The 26,975-nt window shown below is 41.1% G+C and overlaps 1 protein-coding gene across 3 annotated transcripts in view; it reads right to left on the bottom strand.

Annotated features, from left to right (window-relative positions):
- Positions 1-433: 433 nt before the first annotated feature.
- LOC120554464 (collagen alpha-1(XXVIII) chain-like) overlaps positions 434-26,975 on the bottom strand; it is a 38,562-nt gene continuing 12,020 nt past the window's right edge. For all 3 annotated transcript variants that reach the window (XM_039793369.1, XM_039793368.1, XM_039793367.1), the window contains 33 exons: positions 26,343-26,363; positions 26,191-26,253; positions 22,149-22,202; positions 21,997-22,041; positions 21,772-21,798; positions 21,331-21,375; positions 20,966-21,010; positions 20,550-20,603; positions 19,424-19,492; positions 19,247-19,315; positions 17,642-17,710; positions 14,872-14,940; positions 13,918-13,986; positions 12,671-12,739; positions 12,392-12,460; positions 12,235-12,306; positions 12,071-12,139; positions 11,874-11,945; positions 11,640-11,708; positions 10,595-10,663; positions 10,103-10,171; positions 9,427-9,495; positions 8,967-9,035; positions 7,676-7,744; positions 7,490-7,558; positions 7,315-7,395; positions 7,124-7,159; positions 6,629-6,665; positions 5,865-6,422; positions 4,105-4,409; positions 3,798-4,020; positions 1,621-1,815; positions 434-1,426 (listed from right to left, as the gene is read on the bottom strand). In XM_039793369.1, coding sequence (XP_039649303.1) covers positions 1,419-1,426; positions 1,621-1,815; positions 3,798-4,020; positions 4,105-4,409; positions 5,865-6,422; positions 6,629-6,665; positions 7,124-7,159; positions 7,315-7,395; positions 7,490-7,558; positions 7,676-7,744; positions 8,967-9,035; positions 9,427-9,495; positions 10,103-10,171; positions 10,595-10,663; positions 11,640-11,708; positions 11,874-11,945; positions 12,071-12,139; positions 12,235-12,306; positions 12,392-12,460; positions 12,671-12,739; positions 13,918-13,986; positions 14,872-14,940; positions 17,642-17,710; positions 19,247-19,315; positions 19,424-19,492; positions 20,550-20,603; positions 20,966-21,010; positions 21,331-21,375; positions 21,772-21,798; positions 21,997-22,041; positions 22,149-22,202; positions 26,191-26,253; positions 26,343-26,363 — 2,976 coding nt within the window. In that variant the 3' untranslated portion in view covers positions 434-1,418. The remainder of the gene's footprint in view (positions 1,427-1,620; positions 1,816-3,797; positions 4,021-4,104; positions 4,410-5,864; positions 6,423-6,628; positions 6,666-7,123; positions 7,160-7,314; positions 7,396-7,489; positions 7,559-7,675; positions 7,745-8,966; positions 9,036-9,426; positions 9,496-10,102; positions 10,172-10,594; positions 10,664-11,639; positions 11,709-11,873; positions 11,946-12,070; positions 12,140-12,234; positions 12,307-12,391; positions 12,461-12,670; positions 12,740-13,917; positions 13,987-14,871; positions 14,941-17,641; positions 17,711-19,246; positions 19,316-19,423; positions 19,493-20,549; positions 20,604-20,965; positions 21,011-21,330; positions 21,376-21,771; positions 21,799-21,996; positions 22,042-22,148; positions 22,203-26,190; positions 26,254-26,342; positions 26,364-26,975) is intronic.

Genomic DNA, 26,975 nt, shown 5'->3' with positions numbered 1-26,975 from the left:
TCGCAAACAAATGATACCTCGTGTTTACCCAATATTCCAACCATTCTTCGTGGTTTAGCTAAATATAAATAAATATACTAAATGCTATGCTAACGGCAAATTCCCATTTCAGTGCAAATTTATATATATATATATATATATATATATATATATATATATATATATATATATATATATATATTTTTTTATAAATGACATGTTTTGGTTACAGCTTGACTGTCAAATCGTCCCATGGACGATATGCATGAATAATATATATTTGCATATGTGATGCTGAAATTTCATCATATTATAGTCTTTATTTGTATATATATTTATATAATATTATTATTATACTTTAACTTTAATTATACCTCTGTTATCATGCAAAATAAAAGCTAATATAATTTGTATACAGTCCCTTACCATGAAGGTGATGCATTTGCACATATTGTATTAGTTTAGATCAGATTTATTAAAAAAAATTTGAAATCAAATGTTAACCATGTAACAGTACAATATGTATTCATAGAGTCAGGACAGAGAGTAATATACTGTAGTGACAAACCAGTAGCTCAACAATGGAAGTACAATTCTAGTATCTTGTTCTGTAGTACTGACTTCAGTGACATCAGCATGTGTTACCCAGTAGAGGGCAGTGTGTGTATGTGTGTGTGTGTGTGTGTGTGTGTGTGTGTGTCTGTTGATTAGTTTAGTTTTAACAAAGGTTAGTGGTAGGAAGGAAGTGAAATCACGTAAACAAAAAACATCACATTTTCATTCAGAAAAAAAAACATTAAAATGCACAGAATTATTTCATGAAGTTACAGAGCATCAGTCATTTTTATGTGTATATAAAAAAGACCTAACTATATTTTATTGATATAAACAATGAGAGGCTTCATTTGTGTTGCGTTATTGGCTCTTGTGATTATGCACCAATATGCCCTACAGTGACTGTTTGAGTAAAGAAATGAATAGCTACACTATGTCCTTATGACATATTGAATAACTGATGCGATGTATGATTATGACATTGATAAGGTACCACAGTTATTTACTGGCCAGTCCATTTTTTCACAATCTTTACAGCACTCACAGACTGTATGAAAATCATGTCCGAGCGGTGGGGGGAATCCCCTGGAAAGTGGACACACTTGCTCATCTTTATTCCTGAGTAGGAGTGATGGAGTATCCTCCATGCTGATATAAAAAACAAAACAACGGAAGTAGCTATCAAAGCTGGGCTCTCTTTCACTGTAATTAGAGGAGAATCATTACAATAAGTGGTACAGGAGGGGGCACAAAGACAGGAACTGAAATGTAAAAGTGATATGGAACATCAGTGTACATGTGTTTGCAGAAACTTTACATAACCCTGTGAAAAAAGGCTGGTTTTAGCTGCCCCTCCTTGAAGTATCTACAGCAGATGCCTTCACTCAGCCTCCTGGAAAAAGAAAACATATGAGAAAGTCAATACTGTAAAACATTTGGAACCAATAAAATTGTTATGGCCTCATTTCGGCTGAGGAAATTGCAAAAAAGAGAAAAGATGACAAATGACAGATTTTCTGTCTGACATTCTAAGTGTCAATGACATAAATGGTATTAATATGGCAGGGATGAATCATGAGAGTGTACCGGTGGATCTGGCGATCACACACGTCCTCTTGCACTCCTCCTCTGTGTCAAAGCGGTTCTTGTTGCCATTACAGCCTCCGTACCAGAACTGCGCGCAGGCGTTGGCCTGCTTGTCATAGTACCAGCGGATGTTATAGTCCCGACACGTGCCCTGGTCCAGAACCAGGCCACAGCGAGGGTCCAGGGGTACAGTCTCTGCAAGAAAAGCAGCAGGTTCTATTAAATCATCCACACTGCATCAAAAATAATTGGCCTCCCTGCTCCTCACCTACATGACCTCATTATTGAGCCTGTCAATCACAAAGCACTTATCATAACCCCTGAGTCCCCTCCACCACATGTACTTTTAACACACTGGACTGGAGCTTCACTGGAAAATAATCTATCAAGTGACATCACAGCTGATCTGATCATGCATACTGTATTTAGGATTGTGTTATATCACTTAGCATCTGACTAGCTTAACTGTAGTTTAGGGATAGTTTAGGACTGGTCTGTAGTGTTTGGCTAGTTTTAATTTAGCTCTTATAGTCTAATCCAACTTTTAACCTAACCCCAGGTTAAAGGTGCTGTAGGTAGGATTGCGAAGATCAAGGACTTAGCCAAAAAATTTGAACTTCGACAACTTCTCAGTCCCTCCTCCTTTCTGCTAAAGCCCAAAACGGTCTCCTAAGCCCCTCCCCCCACAAGGGAGAATGATTGAGTGTGCATGAGCAGTGATTAACATGCAGTTAGACACCCCCCCTGGCCCTGATTGGTGCATCTGAACAGGGAGTTGTGGATTTTTGCAACTCGCACTACAGGCTGTTGGTGGTGCCAGAGGAGCTGGATTTTTTTTTAAATTACCTGCTTCATGTAGTTGTACTGGAACATAGGGTCAGTGTCAGCAAATATAACAGAAAGGTAGTTTTATAAGGCTTACCTACTGCACCTTTAACTATAGGTGATGTTTTCAAGATAACAATAAGGTGGTTTATTAACAAAGTTGTGGATCTAATAATGACTAACCTGTTGGAAATACACAGCAGTAATGACATTGACGAGTTAGCACAAGCACTGTGCCCTGCCACCTCACTGTTGACATTTTCCAGAAGGCAAACATTTTCTCAAAATGATTAAGTTATCTGCATAAATGATTTAGAGGAACACCACAGAACAGCTCTCTTTACTCGGAAATTGGTTCCAGCTCTTATTTTCCAGTTGAATGACCTTACAGTATCACTAACTATCTATCTACAGTATATATCTTTCTATCTATATATATTTCTATCTTTCTATCTATCTATTAGAAATGTTTGTTGTCAATTCTACATAATTGCCACTAAATATATTATCTCAGTATCTCACACAAGTAAAATTATTATTTAAAAAAAAATGGAAATCACCTGTTTGTTGCAGAAGAAAATACAGTATCACTGAGTAAAAAGGACATTTTTTTAAGAAAGAAGAATATAGAAGATGTAGGGTAAATCCTTGATCTATTGCAAGTAACCGTGGCAGTGGTGACTTTTCTCCTCCATTCTCTAGCAGACAGTAACTCCGGCGGCGATGACGCAAATTGAGCTAAGGCTCGTACACAGGAGTGTGGGGCAAGCAGTGGGGCAAGGAGGCATTTCATTGGTTCTTCTCAAGCGGACCGCCAGCCAGTGATAGGTGGGCGTTTTTACAGGATTACAGCAGCTACAGGTGACAGATCTTTTTTGCTCCTTTTACACAGCCCATAAGTTATTTATTGCTGCCGGGGTGTAAAGACCCTTTCAAACGATGTATAAAAAAAGTGTACCTTGGAAATAGTTACCAACCCTGGCTTTAAGTTAAACCTGATGATCTCTAGTGGCGTTTAAGTGATTTCGACAGGAAACCAACCGCTTTTACTATTTTGACCACACCTAGAGGAATGATGCATTTAAAAACACTCATGTGGACGCTATAATAAAATGCAAACACTGTTGCTCGTTTGATTTTAGTGGAACCTGAAGGTATGATTTATTTTATTTTTGTGTTGCCCGAGGAGTCATTTACAAGAAGTCGCTTCACTTGTTGATAGTGTTTCTCTGTAATTACTATCAAACAGACTCTGTTTTGTGAATGGGTATGTCACTGTGCCATGTCTCTGCATGCCCTGGCTATTAAAGAGAATTATCTAAAAGTATGAGAGCATAATAGACAAGCTGTACCTTTGGGAAGAGCTGGCCTTAGTGCAGGGACAAGCTGTACAGATACACCTGAGGAGGATGTGGTTATTCTTGTCGACGAAGAAGATGATGAAGATGAGGAGCCTCTGGTACTGGAGGAATCCTCTTTGGCAGGAGGTCTGATGTCTGATGTGTTGCGGTTAAATGTGTCCCCACGTTCAGTTCCCAAGTGTGTCTCAGTGAACACATGCTGCCCTCCTCCTCCCTGATGGTGACAAAACCAGCAAACAGTGTTAAACACTTTTATAAGGATAATTTTATAACATAAATACACTCATATGTTCCATACATGTCCTGTGCTGGATCCTCTGCTGCCATGCTGGGTGGTCTCTACCCGGCCTCCATGGCTCGGAGTGCTGGCCCCAGTGTTGATGCCGGTCTGACGGCCATTCAGTACCTGCTGCTCAGTCGCAGGCCTGTATCCATAGCCGCCGATGGCATAGTTCCCATTGTTGCCATTCCTGTTGCCATTGTGGCTGTTGTAGCCATTGTAGCCATTGTTTCCATAGCCGTTGTAGCCGTTAGTTATTCTGTTATATATCAATGCTCCATTCTCGTCCTCACAGAACTGGCTGACCAATTTGGATTCCAGCGCTGAGACAGAAAGACACAGAGAGGAGAAGTCAGAGCAAGGTTTACAGGATGGGTTGTCCCTAAAGATTAAACAAAGATTTTTTTAGACAGACTAGCTGCATGGCTCTTGGGATGGCAATGTTTGTCTGTCCACCAATTTGACTGAACCGGACTTTTCCTCTATTGCCACCATGAGGTTCACGTCTGTGGTTCTGAGTGAAATGTCTCGAAAACTATTGGATAGATTGCCATAATATTCTTCATGAACTTTTCATCGAGTGCAATCATCTGGTCAAAAATTGTTCTCGTCCAGTTCTTTTGTTGAGAACTACTTGTAATATACATTAGTCTCGCTTTGCCAGACCATCCTCCACACGCTGCGGAGGAGGGTCTGGCTAGTTCACATAGCATTTCGGGATAGGAGAAAAACATGCTCTAGTTTATTGGCATTTATTTAAACCAATCGCAATCGTCATGGAGCTGCTGCAAAATAGCCTAGGGAAGGAACTTGTTTTGGTGGAAGGTGTACTTCAAAAGTTGTTTTAGTCGTGCAAGAGAAAACTCAGATGGGACAGACAGTCTAGCTAGCTGTCTCAATTTACCATGCAGAGATCTGAGGAGAGTTAACCATAATCCTCATAAATCCACCGGAGTTTAGAATTCCATCACAAAGAAAGCGGAAGGAAACAGACATCGGTGAAAAGACATGCATCTGGCGGAATTTCCTGTGGCACCTGAGCAATCCCGGAAGTGTAACGTCGTGGATATAGACTAATATACGAGTAACAAATATGGTAAATATCATACCTGCTAAACATCACCATGTTACCATTGTCACTGTCAGCATGTAAACATGCTGATGTTAACATTTAGTACAAATACATCCTCTCATAGCTGCTGCTGCAGTAGCATGACTGTAGACTCTTAGACATGGAAAAAGGTTTCTGGCTAGTGGAGGACACTCAGGTAAAGATAAAGTACACTGATTTTAAGCCTGGGTTATATATTACATTGATGATTTGTAATATTAAAAGGACTATGGCTGTTTTTTGCATTTTTTTTTAGTTAATGATCATACTCTTTACGTAACTTCTAACTAGTTAAGCACAGAATACATTGAAAAATTCCCCACTGACAACTGAATTACAATGAAATAATGAAAAATTGCTTTCTTGCTGAGAGTTTGATGAGAAAGCCATACCACTCTCATGTCCGTATGCTAGATATAAAGCCATAGCCATTTGTTAATTATCTTAGTTTATCACAAAGATTGGAAGCCAAGGGAAACAGCTAGCCTGGCTCTGTCCAAAGTTTAAAGAACTCCACCTACCAGCACCTCTGAGGCTCACAAATGATTAAAAACTACCGTAAGCATTTGTGTACTGGCATTTCTCATACATATGCATTACAGATACCGATATGAGAGCAATAAGCTAATATCTCACCAAAGCACTACCAAAGACAAGTTTGTCTAACCTGGCAGGGTGTTGAAGTCATCAATGAGGAACATGTGCTCGCTGTCTGGGTCAGAGGCGATTAGATTCAGCTCTCTCATGAACTCAGCCTGCGTTGGGTCGGTGGTGTTCACAATCCCCAGAGCAAACATCTCAATATTGGCAGCGTGTGCTTCTCGTACAGCAATATCCAGCTTCACTGGCTCTCGCTTGTCCGTCTGCCCGTCAGTAATCACGATGGCCACTTTGCTGACTCCCAGACGTGAACTGAAGAAGGCCTCCTGGGTGGCTTTACGGATGGCGGTGCCGGTGTAGGTGCCCTCTCCCATGTATGGGATGTTCCTGATGGCCTGCTTGATGTCCTGTTTGGCGACGTAGCGGGCCAAGTTGAACACCAGCTTCACCTCCAAGCTGTACAGCACCAGGCCGATCCTGGTGGCGTTGCGGCCCACCGTGACTCGGTCCACCAGCGCGTTAACAAAGTCCTTGATGATCTCGAAGTTCTCTGGGCCCACGCTCTCCGAGCTGTCGATGACAAACACCAGCTCCATGGGCCTCTCCTTACACTTGATCCCACATCCTGGAATCACATCACATCAACATATGAGCTCATGGCAGAACTGTCACTCTGACAAGGTTGACCCTGTGGAATCTGATCTAATGATTTACAGATAAGATGAGACAGTGGCTTAGATTCGGAAACTAAATCTTCTCTTATAACATCTGTGCTGTTAAGTCGATACTGAGAAGTAAAATAAATATTGCAAAGATCACAAGATACTTTACCACAGATCTCTTTGATCATCCGAATGATGTCCTCTCTCTGAAATTAATACACCAACACAGTGAGAGTGCATAAATAAAACAGTAGTAACTGAAAGTCAGTGGTGGAGGAAGTATTCAGATCCTTTACTTGTGTAAAAATAGCAACATTATTTTTGAACACTTAATCCATTAGTTGATTAGAAAATGTTAAATTAAAAATCCCCAAATTGGGAGATACATGGTTTAACTGGACAGGATGGGTTTGGAAAATTGTAATCTGAGTAGTAACTAAATCTGTCAGACAAATGTAGTGTTAGGGTTTAAAATAAATAAATAAATAAATAAATATATATATATATTTTTTCCTCTGAGATGTAGTGGAGAAAGTAGCATAAAATGGAAATACTCAAGTGGAGTACAAGTACATCTAATTTGTACTTAAGTACAGAATTTAAGTAAATGTACTTAGTTACATTCCACCAGTGGAAAAGTATATGAAAAAGTATGAAGACTTACAGTGAGGCCTGCTTCACCTTTAACACCAGGTCGGCCCTAAAATAAGAACACAAAAAGTAGTTTCTGCACATTTAAAATTTTAATTAGAGACAAATATTTGCTGAAATTAGTAATAACAAGGATTAGAGCATAATTCTCACAAAGCATTACACAGTAAATGGACATATAAAAGCATCATAAGTGTTACTCACAGGTTCCCCCGGGGTTCCAGGATCTCCCAAATCTCCTTTGATTCCCTTCAGCCCCCTCTCCCCTGCCGAGCCACGGTCACCCTGTCACACATCACATGGCAAAATATCAGCGATCAGAATATAAATCATACACACAAACCCACATTCAAAAGTCCCAGACAATATGGGGACTTACTTTAGCTCCGTGTAAACCTTCACCAGGTACCCCCCTTGGCCCTGTCACTCCCTGGGCCCCCTGTTCACCCTAGAATCAAACACAGGAATTAACTACTTTGCATGTGCAGGGTGGTTATAGACCTCTCAGATAGAGTTTACAGATACATGATTTTTTTTATAAGAAGGACAACAAATCATAGCCTACCTTTGGTCCTTGAACTCCTTGTCCTTGTGGCCCTGTTGGCCCCGGTGGGCCTGGCCGCCCAGGGTTACCCTGCAGTACAGAGGATACACTGAGCATCACATTGGAGTGGACTTACTTTATACAACTTCTGACATCGTACCACCTAAACTCCCCAAAGAAGTATTAGGCAACATTAGCCTTCGGTTACACACTATAGCAAACAATTCCCTGTTCTCTAGGTGTGTCCCAAGTCACTTTACGGTTGTTTCATTGCAACCTCATCTAAAAAAAAACTGAACCACGAAACTACAGACCCATCTCATAGTTGCCTTTTGTTTAGAAAATCTTAGAAAAAGTGTTCTGTTTGGCAGAGCTATACACACAGCCACACCTGTACCCTAAAACATTTGGTAAAATCATGTCCACTAACATCTTCATTTTAAATTTTCTTTTTGTCAAATTTTAGTTAAAAAAGGTTCTTTAGCATTTAGGTTTATTCTTCAAATGTGTTTTGTTGCCGTTTTTGTGACTGAAAGCATCTTGTAACCCTAGTTCTGCTTTAGCTTTGAGCCATGTATCACACATGTGTAACCAATAATTCCTCTTTCTTGAACAGATGTAAAATGAATATGAAACAGCCTGTTTTATTTCTAGGAAAAAGCATTTTCAAGGTGAGGATTATCCCTGTCTTATAATACTGAGTCATGAATTTCTGACACCACCATTCTCAATATGCATAAGGGCTGGAGTCTGCCAACATGACTGCTTTAGGTGACTAAATCCGCTGCATGACTGTGACAGCGTTGGGACCTGCAGAAACACTGGTCTGAAGCCTGCAGGGACTCTGGACAGGGTCTTTGGGGTGTTGCTTCGGTTAGGCCTGCTTCTCATCAGACACATATGTCTGTGGAGATTCACACTCTGCACCAATGTGTCAGAGTGCTGCGGGGAAATCATGATTAAATACCATGAAAAATGAACTGGCAGCCTTAGAATATAAGGCCTCTGTGGTGGGCATGTTCACACACAAGACAAAGCACTCTTTTTTTCAATCTGGAACTCTTAGACTACAGCAAAGACATAATCCTTCGGAGGATATGACTCAATCGCCATTTGGTTGTATGTCAAATAGAATTACAGCAGGCTTTCTGCATACGTAAACACATTGTATTGTTGTCCTTGAATTGTGTTTGCAGAAACAGAATACAAACAGTTTTTATGAGTTATAAAAGGTAGATGAAAAGTCAACATGGAAGTCATTTTAGCCAGAGGTTATGTCAAATCTGAAAAAAAAGTGAAAGTTATGAAGTACCAGAGGTCCTTGGAGGCCTTCGCCCGGAGGTCCTGGTAAACCAGGCAACCCTCGGAAACCAACATCCCCCTGCAAAGGAGAAAACACAGCGACGATATATGAACACTTACAACACAGCAATTTACAATCCATCAAACAAATGAACTGTGCTGAGTAAAATTTTGTTTCCTTTAATTAGTTTCCTCAAACAAATGACCACATCTTTCACTGGGGACCTACGTTAACTTATCTTCAGTGCAGATTCAAACACTCTGAAATTGATCTTACAGTATTGGACAATTGCTTTGGCTCAGTTTTCACAGCAGTGGTTCATTTCGCGAACACAAAATGTTACGCTCCTAATGTTTGGCCTCACAAAGAAACCATCTGTATCATATTAGATATGCTGTAACACTTGCTCATTTGCCACCAACATGCACTTGACAAATATTATTTTGGTCTGACAGATCCAAGTTCTCACCTTTGGTCCAGGGATGCCCACTCCTTCCTGGCCAGGTTCTCCTGGAAGTCCAGGTAGACCAGGAGGGCCCTAAACAACACAGGACATGGAGGCAGAATACAGTCGTAGAGATATTGAAATTATTAAAGGAATTTGACATTTTGCATAGAGGGGAGCTGTAGAGGTGCTGGTACATGGATTTTGTTAGATTTCGACAGAGCCAGGCTAGCTGTTTCCTCATTTCCAGTATGTATGCTAAGCTAACCGTCTGCAGGCTGGATCTTTATATTTAGAGAACAGACACGAGAGCAATATTGATCTTCTCATCTAACTCTAACGCAAAAAGCCATATATAAATAAACTGATTCCCAAAATGTTGAACTATTTCTTTAAATCTTTTCTTCAGTGACCACATATACCCCTGCTAGCCCAAATGTAATTAATTTGCTCTGTATTTGCCCCTGATTCCCCTACTGTCACTCCCTGTTATGTTTTTAATTAAGAAAGAGGTGTATGAGGGCCAGGTACTGTAACTTTTGGTAATAAATGTAGATATATGGCTGGAACTGATGGGTAGAAAAAGGAAGGCAAAAGACAGATGGATAGATGACTTAATGTAATGTTTAGATGGATGGTATGAACTAACAGATTTATGAGTGGACAAATGGGCATGTCAGTCTCTAAATTAGTTCCTTACCACAGGACCGGGATAGCCGTCTCCTTTGGGACCGAATGGACCTGCAGGGCCTGGATCCCCACGGTTCCCCTACAGCAGACATATAGGTCGATAATTCATTTATGCAAAGGATACAAAGTGATTTACAGATATATGTTCAAAGCAAACTGAAGTGGAATGTGGATGTAAATGGACACATGTGCTGTCTGCTCCTTTCCGTGCTCCTGTGTTGTAAATACATCAAAACAGGGGAAGGTTAAAACTACGAAACATGCTGAAGCATTTTATGAACTGAAATATAGAACAAGGACAGCACGACAGGATGTATGCATCCCATTTTTTTCATTTTTGCTGGATGCTGGGAAATGTTCTTCATGATGAAAGTGCAAACGTGCTGCCTGACTTTCCAAACATATCAGCTATGACAACATGCTTAAAGTGTGTTGACAGGCAGCCATCCAGGACAAACATTGTTTTGTTCTAGAATAGAGGTTTACTTATACTGAGTGTTACCTTTGGACCAGGAAGTCCGTAGCCAGTCTCCCCTATCGGACCAGGAGGACCACTTGGGCCAAGATCACCCTGGAATACAAGTTAGCACTAATCAACTCTGTATTCTAGCTAAATCAAATGTTGTACAAATTACACAAAACCTGTGATGAGTTTATAAAATCTGATGCATTGCTATACATCAAATCACCCAACAGGTCGGGCCAATTTAACCCAACTAGAAGCCCCTTGGACCAACTCTTTCCCACTTAGGATAGTTTGGTTATACTTTAATTAAATGAAAGGTTTATTTAAGAATATGCATCATGTTAGCATAATATTAACTGAAATTTAAAGTTAATAAAAGTACATTTTCACAAGTATCCATAAGTAATAAATCATACCATTGCTCAGCTGTTTAGCATGTTACATAGGACCGTTTAAGTCCCTTATCGTTTTAGTTCACACTGTGCTCTAGTGGTGCACATTATGCCTTTTTTCCACTGCCTGGTACGGCTCAGCTTGCTCTGTTTTGGTTTTCCATTGACAAAAATTGTGGATAGTTTTTTTTTGGACCACCTTGATCTAGGTTCCCAGTGAGCTTACCGAATCTAAAAGGTGGAGTTTAAGTGCAGCGTACCACTGACTGGTCAAAGAGAATGGTCACTAGCATGACACTGGACATCCTGCACAAACCCGCAAGTTTTAAATAGCCAAGTAATTGTCAGTAGCCACTGCAATTTTTTTATTCACTCAACCCAGATTTTACATAGTGAAGAAGAAGATTGCTAGCAAGCAAACTAAATTAAAATAAAAAGGAAGGAAATGCATGCAAACTAGGCTGTAAAGATACACATGCATTTTGGTGATAAACAATGAAATCTGCTTGTTTATTAGAAAACTTCACAAGGCACCTTTAAGTAAAGGATCTGAATACTATTCCACTACTGCTGACATTACAACACTGTGGCACAAGTGAAAATAGTCTTCCACTTGATTCCAAACTGTTTTAAGAAACAATTGTCTATCTCTTCAAATGAGGAATACGGCGATCACCGACAGTAGTTACCTTGGGCCCGGCGACGAAACGACCCGGAGGACCAGGGGAACCCCCCCTGCCTTGTGCACCTGGTTCTCCCTGAAGAAAATAATGCAAGACAAGTGGTTAAAATAATTAACTCATAAATTATCTTTCCTCATCACGCCTAACCATGTATGCCCTTCCAGGCCAATGGACAGGGTCGAAACGCAAAAGATTTTTAATTAATTAATTAATTTAAACAATTATTCAATAGCACCTCACCTTTGGTCCTGAGGGTCCAGCAATTCCAGGTGGACCAGTCAAGCCCCTTATTCCTCTTTGGCCTTGGTCGCCCTTAAAGATCATATTGGGAATACAGTTACTACTCTGACAGCTGTGACTTTACTTATTATATACAGGTCAGCAAAGTCCCAGTGCAAGACATGCAAAAAAGTGAGCAGGCAATGTCACTTTTTTACCTTTTCACCCTGAGTGCCAATTCCAGGTGCCCCCTCGGACCCCCTGAGACCTACAGGGCCTGGCTCCCCCTAAAGACACAATCATACACGTTTCATTACTTTCAGGGGTTTGACATTGGAGGACACAGACACATGTAGATACAATAAGTGGGGATTTAAACTACCTTCTGTCCAGGGGCTCCGTCCTCCCCTGGCAGGCCTGGCAAACCAGACATTCCAGTTGATCCTGGCTCACCCTGAGGACAGATTCAAGGATCTGTGTCAGTTTATGGATTGGTAAATTTAAGAACTGTAAAAATATAAAGGGTTACTGCTGCTAACCTTTGCTCCAGGGTCCCCCGCCCCTCTCTCTCCTGGGGCGCCTACCTCGCCTGGCAAACCTTGGTCCCCCTGTGTGAGACGAGACAGCGTGACAACATCTACTTATCCCAGGTATTAATATACACTGTGGCTAACATTTTGCACAGGCGTGTAGCTTTGATATCCGAGACCATGAAAGAATATTACTCTTATTTTTTGTGCGCAAACTGTGGGCATTGATGGTGTTGATTAGGCACTGGCATATCTTCAGATTTAAGCATTGTGAGTCTATGTACAAACCTTGGCTCCAGGCAAGCCCTCTCCTTGTGGGCCTCTGCTACCCGGTGGCCCCCTTGGTCCTTCCATGCCCTGCAAGGATAAATGGATGCAGTAATAAAAAGAGATGACATCTATTAAAAATCAACACTAGGCAAAAATTGGATAAGGCTAAGGGACTGTATGAAAATTATTGAGTTATTGAGATGGTCAAGTTTGAAAAACACGTAATACCCTTGGTTCTTTATAGTTATTAGTCATTGAATGTATTCTGCTTCATACAAGAAACCAGCACTACAGTGAAGTTAAACGTGCCATTAAGGTAAAAAAAGGATTGTCTTATGATAGACAGTTTAAAAAAAGGCAAAAAAAGGCCTTGATGCAGAAGACCCAGAGATATCATCCTTTTTCCCCCACACATTCTTACTTTCAATATCTGGCGCCCACAATGCAACTTGGCTGCTGGCAGTTCGGAGGTGTGTTATGCTAGTAGTGGCTAATGTAGCTGCTAGCGTCAAGTAGACATAATGAGCTGCAGAGGTCTGGCACTGTAAGCTCACTTCTTTCTCACGCTACACCTGCAGATTTCTTTCATTTTTTAACTTGTAGTCTTCAGACCCAGCTGACGTTGACTCAAGTCCCTTGAGGACATTTATCAGATTTCACACAGCCCCCTCTGGAAACACAAAAGGCTTTATACAACGGTTTCACATATACAGTAGTACTCCTGGACATATACTTTTATGTGTTCAATCTGCGGAGTTCCCCTTTAACCTACAATATAGTTCAAGTTCAGCATCAGTTGTGACGTTGCCATTTTGTTTTGCTTACAGTATCAGTGACGTAAAATGAAACCATGGCTTATTTACAGCCCGACAGTAATTAACTTCTGTTCTGATATCAGGGAAGTGATCTTTGGCTCAGCTGTCAGCAGGACATTGTCTACTCCAAAATAGTCAAATCAGTTAGACTGACTTTATACATAGGCCACATCATCTTATCTAATACAGCTTTATTTCTATTATTTGGAATAATAAATAAAGAAGGGTCCAAGGAAAATATTACAGTATTAGTGCTAGAAAGAGTCTTGCTTTTAAAAAAAAGTGAAACATAAGGTTAAGCCTCCTTTTCCCACCCTAATAATTATTGTACAGTCTACCTAAATAAGACTGATATGTACAGTACATTTATGTGACCAAGTAATAACATGCAAAATTGTAACTGTATAGCAGTTTAAGCCAAAGTGGGAGTCATTTCATTTAAGTACTTGCCTTCTCGCCCTGTATGCCTGCTCCTGGGAGGCCGAGGGGCCCTGGAAAACCTGGAGGGCCAATATCCCCCTACAGGTGCAGATAATAATGGAGGTTAATGATGATAACAGCATGTAAGTGTTGATAGCATGACACTTACTTACTTAGCATCACACTCACATGCCAACTGGGACATTAAAGGATTTATTTCATGTGGAAAGCACCCAACTATAAAGGATTCTCTGTGCATTTCCTTTTGGCTCAGTAATGGATGAAGACTATTATGCAGTAAAATCTTTACATACAGATAACTTGATGAGTTTTTTTTTTTTATTCGGTCACATTCAACATTACCATAATAAACCATGAAAAATCCCTTTAGGCACTGGTTTGTCATTACTACGCAAAAACATTGCAATTATCTGTGATGAACTTCACCACGAGGCTGCAGTAAAACTGTCATCACGATCTGTGGCAGGAACTTCAATGTAAAAACCTTTATGTTATTAAAGACCTCTGTTTTTTCTGGGGTTTCATCATTCATTCCTAAATGTTAACGCCAGTGTTATAAGAAGAATTATGTAACTTGAACACACATTTCAAATCAATTCATGTCATGTCCCACCAACATCTGTGAGTTAAAAGATTGCCAGATGGCTGTAAAGATCTGCAAACACATCCTGAAAAGGTAGAGAGAATACCTTTCTGTGGTTGTATGACCGTGCTAGTGCAGAGCTAGCTTTCCCACAGCCCAAAACTGTGAAGCTGCGTTCCTCCTACACTATCCAGCTTTAACCTTGATTCATCACCTGTAGACTGTGACCTCGTATATAACGCCGTGTTGAATGCATTCACCGGTGGCTCTGACAACTCTTAGCCTTCTTCTTCGCAGCAGGACTCTGGCTTTATCTCCATGCCTGTGTGAAGGCATTTCAGCCAGGCGTCTTATTTACAGCCACTCTGAACTCTTCCTACCTTGTCTCCTCTGATTCCAGCGCCCGGCTGTCCTCTGGGCCCCTGTGGCCCCGCCAAGCCTCGCTCTCCCTGTGAAGATGGACAGACGTTATTGCATTTTGCCTCGTGAAATAGCAGTTAATATACATGAAAATACTGACAATGTAAAAGCATGTGTGGGATTAAGGGAAGGCTAGAAAATGCCATATTTGATCAGTCACAAATCAGACAAATGGAATATCTTACTTTCACTAATATCACTTAATCCAATATCCATATGAATCACCCAGTACAAATAGATACAAGACTATATAGAAGCCAAATGTGCTTTCTGATTGATGTCTTGGTAAAAACATGACTTTTTAAATTCCTGTTTATATTGACTGTTTCCAGAGACGGTATCCAGACAGACACAATTTTGGCACCAAGCGTGAGTAAATTCTTACTGCAGACTGTTACCACAGAAACCAACGCAATGCCCTTCTGCCCACTGTGAGTTATTACAAGTCTTACATCGGACTTTAAAGACCCCTTAACCCAAAATGTTTTTTTTCCCTTGTTGGTCCCTTTGGATGTTTGACATTTACTATATAAACTGATGTAAAGTAGCTCCAGAGTTTGTCATTAGAGGGCTGTTTCAACATTCCTCGCCTAAAGGGGGAAGGCTTCTGTGTGCCTCCCAGAAATATGAATTAATGTGAGTGATTTGTGACATCATAGGGCATAGCTGCAATGTGGACATTTTAGACTTACAGTGTACTTAACAGAAACAAGACTAATACCGTGTTTCCACTGCATGGTTGTCAACGACTGCTTCTATGACTACTCTTTTAGAATGAGCTCAGCTTACTGTTCCAGATAACATGATGTTTTATGCCTATTCAGGTGTTTTCCAGCCAGTTCAATAAAAGCTTTATATGACAGTCACGGGATGCTTCCAAAATCAGACTCAGATGTGCTTCCTTTAAAGTGAGACTATGCAACTGTATTACTGTATGATAGAATTACATGTCTTGTCACATGCAATTCTATTATACAGCAATACTGTATCCATGTAAAGTTTGCCAACATTAAACTTTAGCTATCATAAGCTACTGGTTATACCACACAAAATAAGGTTGTGGCAGAGTGTGTTGAAGTACTAACAGTGTATTTTTTTTTCTTATGAATTCAGCTTTTCATTTGTAAGAGGAAGAATGTGTTATTTCTTCTTTCAACAGTTACATATAGTCTCACTTTTAGTCTGTAGTTTGTACTATGTAAACTGCTCATTGGGTACAACTGCACCAAAAGTGGTGGCAGGTTTGGGCCCAAGACCTGAGGTATCTCCATATTTGCATATTCTTGCTTTTAACCCCATCTCAGTAGTCAGGGTTACCGACCATTTTATGAGGAAAAAGAGTAGCTCACATCTCATAAAATGTGTCTGGAGAGGATACCTGTAAGTCTAAAATACCAGAAAAAGCAGGAACAGCCATACAGTGAGGGATTAGACGAGTAATCAGAGTTGACAGTAAGTACAATGAAAAGAGTGCAGCATAATGTCTGGCTGTATATGACTCTGCAGAGGAGTGCTTTGAGAACACGTTCCTGTCTTCCAAAGACAACATAAATACAGTGACAAACACCAAAGTGCATTGATCAGCATAGTAATGCTGCATTTGCATTGTCAGATTCAAAAATTATAGATGTAATGTCATAACTATGTGATCTCTCAGTTTTGCACACAAGCCGAGGTGATAATGATGTGGAAAAAGAATAAAATTACTGCGGAGCTCCTGTGACCATGGAGCTTGTTGGGACACGTTATGTGAAGAACGCTTCTTTAGAACAGGAACGCCAACTGCGAGTCTGCGGCCAAATCTGCTGTTGAGGAAAAAGGCACCCCCGAGGCGAATATGAGGGTGCAAGATACACGGCCTCCTGTACGGGGGGGGGGATAGCTCCTACCATCTCAGAGGAAAGTTGTCAAATGATAAATTAGATGCAGATATGGAGAAGTGGAAAAAGTCTGACTTTCACCTCTATGCCGTCTGATGTACACCTACCCTGTTAGTGTTGTAACATACCCAAAAAGTGATTACATTTCTTATCAACTCAAGACATTCCATTAACTTAATCACACTTAATTTAACTGTCTGCATGTATGCAGGTTATCTGTCATGTTTAATGTAAGAACTGTAGAATGAAAACTGCACCTCAGGCTACTAAGAGAACCCAAATTCCCAGGTAAGATATGAGCATCTTCTTTTTAAAATATATATAAAAACACAAAAGAAGAAAGAATGGAATAAACTGTGGCAATGAACATGCCTAATCTTTGGATTAAGAGCATGTGTGCACCTGTGTGTGTGTTTGTGTATCTGTACATCCTGAGGGGAAACAGACACAGGAACAGACTCATTCTTTCCTCTCTCAATGAGTCACTCACTCTGTCACGTCTCGGGGCATCCTGGCTATTTTCCGGTATCATCACTGCATCTGCCGGCATGTTCTCAGTGATGGACGATCAATGGATCGGAACATACGGGGAGGTAATGAGAGCCATACTGCACTGCTGTATGGGAATTTATGGAACTTCTGTGTTGTGTTATCATCTCTTGTAACCATACACGTTGTCAATTTCCTATCACTACACCGTGGAATCTGGAGGCCAGACGGACGGGGCCTTTGCGCACGTCAGTGGGTAGGTGGGTGAATTGAAGGTGAAAGCATGAAATGGGGTCTAAAGGGTTCAAAGCTATTAACTGGTTGGAGTGTATGAGCCTCCCAGGAAAAACTGTTAACTCACCTTTGGTCCAGGGAGACCTTCTCCTATCGGTCCTCTCTCTCCTTGGACTCCCTGTGGCCCTTGAGGCCCCTGAGTAAAAAAAAAAAAATACCTTTTTAACAATTGAATGTTCACGGAATTGGGAATAAGTGTGTGAGGGTAACACATAGGGCTGCGCAATTAATCAAAATTTTAATCACGATTTGGTCTCCTAATGATCACAAAATCAGAGTAACGAGAAAAAATTATTATTTTGCACATTACGTTTTGCCGTAAACTCCTATTTTGTCTTGTGTTCTGAATGAAAAGTATGAAGGGAAATGTCACAGCTGAAGGTTTTGCACTGTTGATTTGTTTAACTGTTTCACTGTTTTTTAAGTTCAATGATAGCAACATCTTTCCAAAATTCACAGAGGAATCATGTTAAATAGTCGTGATTTCAATATTGACAAAAATTATTGTGATTATGATTTTTTTCCATAATCAAGCAGCCCTAGTTACACATGGGTGTTACAAAGTAGCAGTAATATAGATGATCAAGGATCAGACAGACCATGAACATGACATAGTTGAAATGAAAATGGCACAATTGACTGTATTGACTGGCATCTCCACTAGGTGGGAGCCAAGATGCTACTAAGGTTTTGGCTTATGTTAGCTTCCCATGACTTGGGGACATTTACCGATCCAGCTAAACTTGTTAACTAAGTTACGGTTCCCAAAATCATCAGTGAAGGCGTTTTCCTCACATGCAGAAAAACAACTTTTGTGCGCGTCTCCTCCATTATTGGGTATGTTGTGTAATGCAACTACATGAATGCTCTGTCAGTCCTCATCCAGTGAAACGTACTAACAATAAAATCTAATCTCTTTGTTTCTTGTCCAGCTAGGCCTACGTCTTCTCTGTAGTTAGCATCCATCCAAGGATATATCAGAAAAAAACAACTCTTTAATACACTTTTATATACCTTAATACTAGGGCGAACTAGCTTCTCCATGCAATACAACAACAATGCTGCTCCTACAGTATGTACTCCATATGGATCATCAACTGGTGAAGATGCTGTTTTTTGCCTGAGACACAAGCTTCAGCTTTAGTCTCAGTCTTTACACACTAGCTATATCGTGCACCTAGCCATCATGTGCATCTTAATATCAATCAGGGTACTCATTTAAAATTATCGGAAAACATTGAAAAGTCACAACGTTGAGCGTGTACCCCATGTACAAAGGCTCAGTCCTTACCACAGCAGTCACAGGTTCGATTCCAACCTGTGGCCCTTTGCTGCATGTCATTCCCCCCCTCCCATTCCCATTTCCAATCTTAAGCTGTCTTGTCAAATAAAGGCCTAAAATGCCCAAAAAATAATCTTAAAAAAAATTAAATAAATAAATAAAAAAAGTCAGTTTAGGACTGGCTTTAAAATCGCTAGTGACACTATGAATTTTGATGGTAGAGCCGCCATGTTATTATTTTAAACTGCATATGTGCCATGCTAGAATGGAAAGCTTGACAGGTATACAGTGGCATCAGAAACCGGGGGATGGGGCTTAGCGAAGGATCAATTAATATTAGACTGGAACCACCTGTGGCCTTGGTATGAGCTATGTGTGTGTCTTACTCACCGATGGTCCAGGCTCACCAAGTCCAGGAGGACCAGGAGGCCCTGATTGCCCCTGGTAACCGACATCCCCCTGTGTATTGTAAGGGGGCGAGATGAGTGCATGTACAGGGTGAGACACAGGTAGATTATTATGTTCTCATGACTTAATTTTCCTAAACAACAGGGTGTCAGACTTTACCTTGGGTCCCGGAAGGCCAATCCCTGTTTCTCCTTGGATTCCAGGTGGCCCAGGAAGTCCCCTTTCCCCCTATAAAAAGACAGGCAGGGACAGACATGTGCCAAAACACAAATATAGGCACAAACACACAGTTTTGATAGTCCGATTCCTGGGCCCAAGGCATCACTTTGACATGATTGGACGCCAGTAGAGCTGTCCAGGTTTGCAGAGGACCAAAACCAGCAAACCAGTCTAGTTCCTGCCACTCAACACTAACACACACACTGCTTTTTCTACCCTTTAATATTTAACTATTTTTAAAGTGGGGTTTTAGACATGGGGTTCCTTCATTCCTTAGGTCAAAACTTTATTGGTATTCCAAAGAATGCAATTATTCACTCAGAGGCCGTAAATCAGGGCCATGGTGTGCAGCAGTAGGGCACCTAAAAGGCGTGAAGAGGGTGTGGAAACGTTAGCAGGCGCATACCGGCACTTTTTTCCTCGTTTCCCTTGCCCTTTCAGACAAGTTGGGACAATGTTTAAAGGCAGACATTTGTCTGCCATTCAGGTGATATAGAATGACTGCCAGACAATCAACATGAACATTTTTTCCAAAATAATTAAGGAGGGAGCACTTGGTGGGGAGTGTGGGCTCATGGCAGAATTGGCAGCTATAACATGAGAGAGGGGGCTTAAAAAAAAGTAGGAACAGACAAATAGGCTGACAAGGTAATAACAGATGAGATTCTGTACTTCAGAAGGATTTCAAATGTTCCACTGCTGATGGATCATAACTCACAAATAAGTGTTCAAATGTGTGGTCATCGATCAGTTAGTAGGGCTACTTGACATTTGTGATATTTATACCCATGTTAAATTGATTTAATCTTAGCGCATTTTAAATGTCAACTTCAAGGGTGTAATGTTACTCTGAGAAAAACTCTCAGGAACAGAGAGAACACTTTATTATGTCACCAATGTGTTCTTACTTTATACTTTACTAAAATGTAAAGCAAGGAACCAGTTGGAGTGGAGAATGTTTGATTTTCTTCTTTCTTGGTTTCCATTTGTATACTTCCCAGATTTCAGAGGTTTGGTTCAAGCATGTCCAAAAATGATTTAAAAAGCATGACTGAGGAATACTTACTTTTTTACCCATTGCACCCTCAGGTCCGACATCACCAGGTGGACCAAGAGAACCCTGAGTTGTGAATAAGTGTGTGAGGGTTACACATGGACATTGCAATGTAGCAGTTATTGTAGATAAATAAGAATCAGACAGACCCTGAACATGACATAGCTGAAATGAAAATGGCACAATTGTATATGTGGGCAAACCCCTCCCCCAATCAGTGATTGAAGTTTTCAACCAGTACAGAGTTATTCTGTGCAACTAGCTAGCTAGCTACAGATGCTAACATTTTCTAGTGAGAATTGTAAAATGCATATTTGCCATGCTAGAATGGATGGCTTGATAAATGTAGCAGCAATAATCAAGGGGTCATGGGGATCAGCAAAGGGTCAATTGGATTCTATGATTAAAAAAAGAATGGTAGATTTCACCTGAAGTCCACGATTTCCTCTTGGGCCAATGGTACCTTCAGGACCCTAGAAAAGAAGAATTGCTTAAAATTCATAATCCATGGTGATCATAAACGATACGTTCATCTTAAAGGAGTTGTGTTAGATGTAATGATATTGTCGAAAATAAAAAAAATATATAGGTTAAAAAGAAGAATTAACTTCAACTGGTGATTAAATCTTGAATCAAATTTTCGTCTGATAAAAATGGGTAAGTGAGTTCTGGCAGATTTTAATGACTGCATCAGTGAAGCAATAACTAAAACAAAAAATAAAATGGCAACAGAAAGGTATTCTTGAACTTGGTTTCAAGTTCTTACAACATTACATGTAAAAGAGCAACATACTCTGTCGCCCTTAATTCCAGGTGTGCCACACTCCCCTCTCTCTCCCTGTAAGAGAAGAAAAAGCAGTTTAGTGAAGTCCTTAGCATAGCGTCATTTGCATAATTTCAAATTTATGAAACAGAATTCCTTTCCATGGAACAATTAGCTTGGAATAATAGGTTTAAATATCCCAGCCAGGAGCTGGTGTGGAACAACTAATGAAATGACGTAATTAAATTCCTTTAAAAGAAAAGTAACTATATATACTTGCATAAAGGCTTGACATTAAACACAGATGAAAAAAAGGAGAACAAATTTCCAAAGTCTTCTCTGTGAATCAAGGCACTTTATCAGGTCTGGAAAAAACAATTCTCCAGTGTCTCTCACTGTTGCAGATTTGGAAGCGTTGGAACCCGATACTTTGGCATATAGAGAGACTGTACAGTATAATCTATACAATACCTTCTCTCCTTTGTATCCAGGTTTTCCCTGTGTGTACAAAACAGTTTTGGTAAGTCAGAAGGAGACAGGCAACAACCAAAACACTGCCACACAGACAACAGAACAAGACTTGTCTCTTTTAATGTAGAGCAATGATTCATGTGAAAGTGGAAAGAAATGAAAAGTTGAAAAGTTTTTATCCAAACTTTTAAATCTTAACAAATTATTTTGAGACCCTCAGCTCACCTCTGATCCTTCCCGACCCGGAAGTCCACTGAGCCCACCCTCACCCTAAAGGGAAAGAGGGATTTTAGTTTTATAAGGAATGGCAACCCTCCTGGTATGTAACAGCAATATCTTGAACTGGGAGAAGGTTTGTAGGTTAAATGAGGTAGCACCTTCTGTCCTTTTGTGCCGGGGATTCCATCTTCTCCAGGACGGCCCTTCTTTCCCTGAAGAGAAAGTCATGGAAGCACCATTAGGCAGAAAACAAGTGTAATGTGTAAATGTGGAGCACTTCAGAATAAAGGGTATGCGGCATAGAATGATGTTTTAGAAACTGTGCGCCATCTTCAGATCTTAAAGGAAAAAGCATGACAAGATCTTAGTTATAGCCTAGATTAGCATAAAGACTGAAAGCAGGGGAAAACAGATAGACTAACTTGTTAATTAGCCTTTGTGGTTTCTAGTGGGTCGATTATATCTCCTTTGGACGAGGCCAGGTTAGTGGTTATCCCCCTTTTCCAGAATGTATACTAAGCTAAGCTTACTGGCTGGTGGCTTGAGGTTCATTTTACCATACAGATATGATGAATGTCGTTTTGGGAGTTATTGGCAATCACACTATTCTGTTGTTTAGGTATGAGGACATGGTCAGTTTTCATCTTCCAGGAGAACAATAGCTGTAAATTGTAGTGTAGCTGCTCACTTTTCTGTGACCTAGGCCCAGAGATAGGGACTCGAGTCTGAGACTCGGACTCAAGTCGCCTTAATAGCAGTTACACACCAACCAGACGGCCAACTGTCGGCAGAAAAGACAGTCGGACTGATCAGTCTCCCCGAGTTGGACCAAAAAGTGACTCGAAACACACTGAAGAGACGAGACATAATACGTCTTCATAACAGCAGGCGGCGCTAATCTGTATTGTTGCCCAAAAAATGAAAACCGGCAGCTGATTGGACGAATGCGTCACATGGGTTTGTTTTCTCTGGAAATACAAAGACAGACTGTAATGGCGGCTTGTTCAGAATACGATCTCATATTGTACTAAAATAGTTCACTGAAACACATTTCTGAGAACATTTTAAGAGAGAAATAGGCCGTGCAGTTGCTGAATCTGTCTTCATTTCAGCTCAACAAAGGTCAGTTTAAAAGATTTCGTCAGATTTTGAGAGACTCTAGTCACGCTCATTCCGCTCGTCATTTCCGGGTGAGTCCCGACTGCCCTGTCTCCGACTGAACATGTCAGGTCGGCCAAAATGAAGCCCCTCAGACGGACGACGGCACGGAATACACCGAACAGACCTACACCTTGCCAGACTGTCCAACGGCCGATCATCGGGTTAGTGTGTCAGCTCCTTAAGTCGCACAACAGCTGACTTCAGACTTGACTTGCTACTCGACCCAAAAGACTTCAGACTTGACTTGCGACTCGATTCAAAAGACCTCAGACTTGACTCGGACTCGAGCTTTGAGACTCGTCAACAACCTGTTTTCATGCAATTATTGCTTTTTAAATCTAAATGTATTCATGTATTTCTATTCTCGCTGCATGTCCCCTGCCCTTTGGCATAATGTGCAACGTAACGCATGCGCTATGCCTTATGTGTGCACACTCACACATAAGGCATGGCGACACCCGGAGATGTGCCTTTTTTCATTAGTTTTGCTTTCAATAACTTGGTAAACAGTGGCAGGGTGTGAACAGCTACATGCAAGGTGTGTGGCACCAATGATGCCGGATCAACAACGTCGAACTTCATCAGGCATCTCAAAACTCACCCAGATAGGTCAGTCACAGGCTAATGTGAAGGCGACGTTTAATTTAGCATATATTGTTACAGGTAACAAACTAACTATCGCAAAGTGTTGTGCTTATGCTGGGAACAGGCAAATTGTATCTTTATAGTTAGTAGTTGCTGAGCCTCAGACATCCATGGCACACAGGAGGTGGGACGGATCCATTTTCCCAGGAACAAACGCTGTGTCTGGGAAGATACTATTAAGTCTATTAAGTGAATAAGGTGTACCCGGTCCACCAAACACTGGGCCGTCTTGACTGTGCACATATTTCTGTTACTGTAGTCCTATTTACTATTTCATTATTTCATCCATGTGTGCCGTGGAGACGCTGGCCTCACTAACCTCTCCTCCTCTGAGTCGGATCTCCCTCACGCTGAGCCTACTAACACTTAGAAAATAAATGGCATTACATCAGTGAGTTGAAACTTCTTATTATGGACTAACTTGGACGGACACTGAGATGCATGTTGTTCTGTGTTCTGGTGTAACGCTGCCACTATTCTCTTGATTTCCACTTCGACATTAGATCGGATCGGATCACGGTTATGAGTCACAAATCGGATCCATTTTCGGATCAGCACAAAAAAAAGGGGGGGAATTTAAATGATTTATTAAAAATGTAATAACAATACATTTTAACAATAACTTCTTTCACCAGTAAATTGCTGTTAAAAGACAAAAACAGATGAGAAAAGGGTATTTTACAATAACTATGAATGCACCAGTTTTAAGTAAACGCAACATTTATTCACGTCTGTGTTGTTTTTCCGACAACAGCAGTGACCAAGTGCTAGCTAGTTTGTGTCTTTTAGCTTATAGCTATTGCAGCAGACTGTTGTACGTCCCGCTGTTGGAATCCTCGACAATACAGTCACACTTTTACACCGTTTAGCTGTCAGCATTTTAACCGTTTAACCGGGACAATTTCATAGTGGTTGGTGTAAACCGGGACATTTTAGCGTCCCGACAGGCTTTTGTCGGGACTCGGGACAAGCAACTTAAAATCGGGACTGTCCCGGTCAAACCGGGACATCTGGTCACCCTAACTTGGACTCGTGGCAAAAGACTTGAGACTTGACTTGAACTTGCCCCTCAAAGACTTGAGACTTGACTTGGACTCAAGCTCAAAGACTTGAGACTCGACTTGGACTTCCAAAAAAATGACTTGTGAACATCTCTGCCTAGGCCTCATGGAAGCAACGTGTTTGAAGTGCAGCATGGATAAATGCCATTGAGTCTGGGAGATTAGTCAAAGGGAACTTCAAGATGTCTGCATGAGGACTCAACAGAACTCTCTGTCTCTCTGTTTTCATGTATGTGGGTTGCAGACTGTGCATGCTCTTATCTTTCAAGTATCTCCCTGTCTGTATGTCTCTGTCTGCACACGCTGCTTCCGTCAGTGTGCGCCTGCTGCCAGTGATGTGAAACAGCTTTTGTTCGGAGCATTAGGTTCAAGGGGGTAATGACTCTGTTCTCATCCTGTGAAAAAAACACCAAAGCAAAACCACTACGTCTAATTGTGGCTGTCCTTTGTGTAATGAAAGATGCGTTCACATCACGACACAGCTTTGGCAGGCGAAGAAAGTCATGCATGTAACATCTTTTCCACCGAGCATGTGTCCTCAGACAATCCCAAGTGGCTGGGTTCATTCGACAGACACGATCCAACTGACTTCCCATGTAAATATCTGTTTCGGCCTGTTCCCAATAAAATGTAACAGGAATGCAAGGTATTTGCTTTACTCTCACTGCTGCAGGGAAACAGAGCTTCTCAAAACCACATGATTTACTAAACCCTCTAAAAACCCTGCAATTATATAACCTGTTAGCATCAAGGGTGCCTTTGTCAGCTGTGTCGTTCTCTATGGTGCTTCAAAAAGGAGCCAGTTTAGGAGTAATTGTCTTTTAGGGGCAGCAGAAGACTACGTGTGGTTTTCAAAAACAGAGACTTTAATCATGTTGTATGTGGCAGAGGAGGGCCAATATGGAACCCCAAATAGTTAAATATTAAATAAACGAAAAAGACATTATAAAATAATTAATAATTTGTGTAATTGTGTAAACTATTCGGTTTGGGCATCTGGTAAGGATGCCTCCTGGGCACCTCCCTAGGGAGGTGTTCCAGGCACGTCCAGCTGGGAGGAGGCCTCGGGGGAAGACCCAGGACTAGGTGGAGGGATTATATCTCCACCCTGGCCTGGGAACGCCTCGGGATCCCCCAGTCGGAGCTGGTTAATGTGGCTCAGGAAAGGGAAGTTTGGGGCCCCCTGCTGGAGCTGCTGCCCCCACGACCCGACCCCGGATAAGCGGACGGAGATGGATGGATGGTGGAAAATATATAAATGAAACAACAATTTGTAAAATAAATGTAACCCTTTGGGGCTCTAAAGGCCAATGCTGCGTAGAAGGATACTTACAGGAGGGCCGCTGGCTCCCCTCTCACCCTTGTCACATGCACACTTGCTCTGGGCCAGAGGACACTTCAAACACAGGGAAAGAAGAGTCAGACAGGCCTTTTTGGGGACCGAAATCAAGAAATGTGTAGAAAGACCACAGTCCTGAGGCTTACCCCTTCATCTGCTAGCGCCGTCTGTGGAGCAAGAAACACAAGAATATTAAGATGAATTTCAGACTTAATCCATCTGGTTTATTTATACCCAACCAGCACACATTCACAGAAAAATCAGAAAAATGATATGAGCTTAATTTAAAAATTGAGGTAAGCTTTTGATTCTGGTCTCAAATGCCGTATTTCCACTGCATGGTATGGCACTGCTCACAACTCTTTTTTGGTTTTCCATTAGCAAAAGTTGTGGATAGTACTTTTTTTGGTAACACCTCAGTCTAGCTTTCAAGAGAGCGGAGCAAATACTAAAACATTAGGAAGTGAAAAACGCTGCAGACCACTGATTGTTCAGAGAGAATCTTTACTAGTGCGACAGGGGAGATCCTGCACAAATCCACCATTTTTAAATAGCCAAGCTACCATCAATAGTGACCTCAATTTTTTTATTCACTCACCCCAGACTGGAGCCAAACACACCTGCTACTCAAACACCCAATTAAACTGGTTCACAGCTGGCCTGGGCTCAGTTTGTCAAACAGCCTTCAACCTCCTCCACCTGATTCTGCAAGAGGACCCTCATCCTGCATTTCCTCTTGGAATAGCCCGATATTCACCCTACAGGTTGCTTTTCTCTTC

This window comes from Perca fluviatilis, chromosome 24, assembly GCF_010015445.1.
Source record: "Perca fluviatilis chromosome 24, GENO_Pfluv_1.0, whole genome shotgun sequence".
NCBI classification, from domain to species: Eukaryota; Metazoa; Chordata; class Actinopteri; order Perciformes; family Percidae; genus Perca; species Perca fluviatilis.
This window is presented reverse-complemented; position numbering and strand designations above follow the sequence as displayed.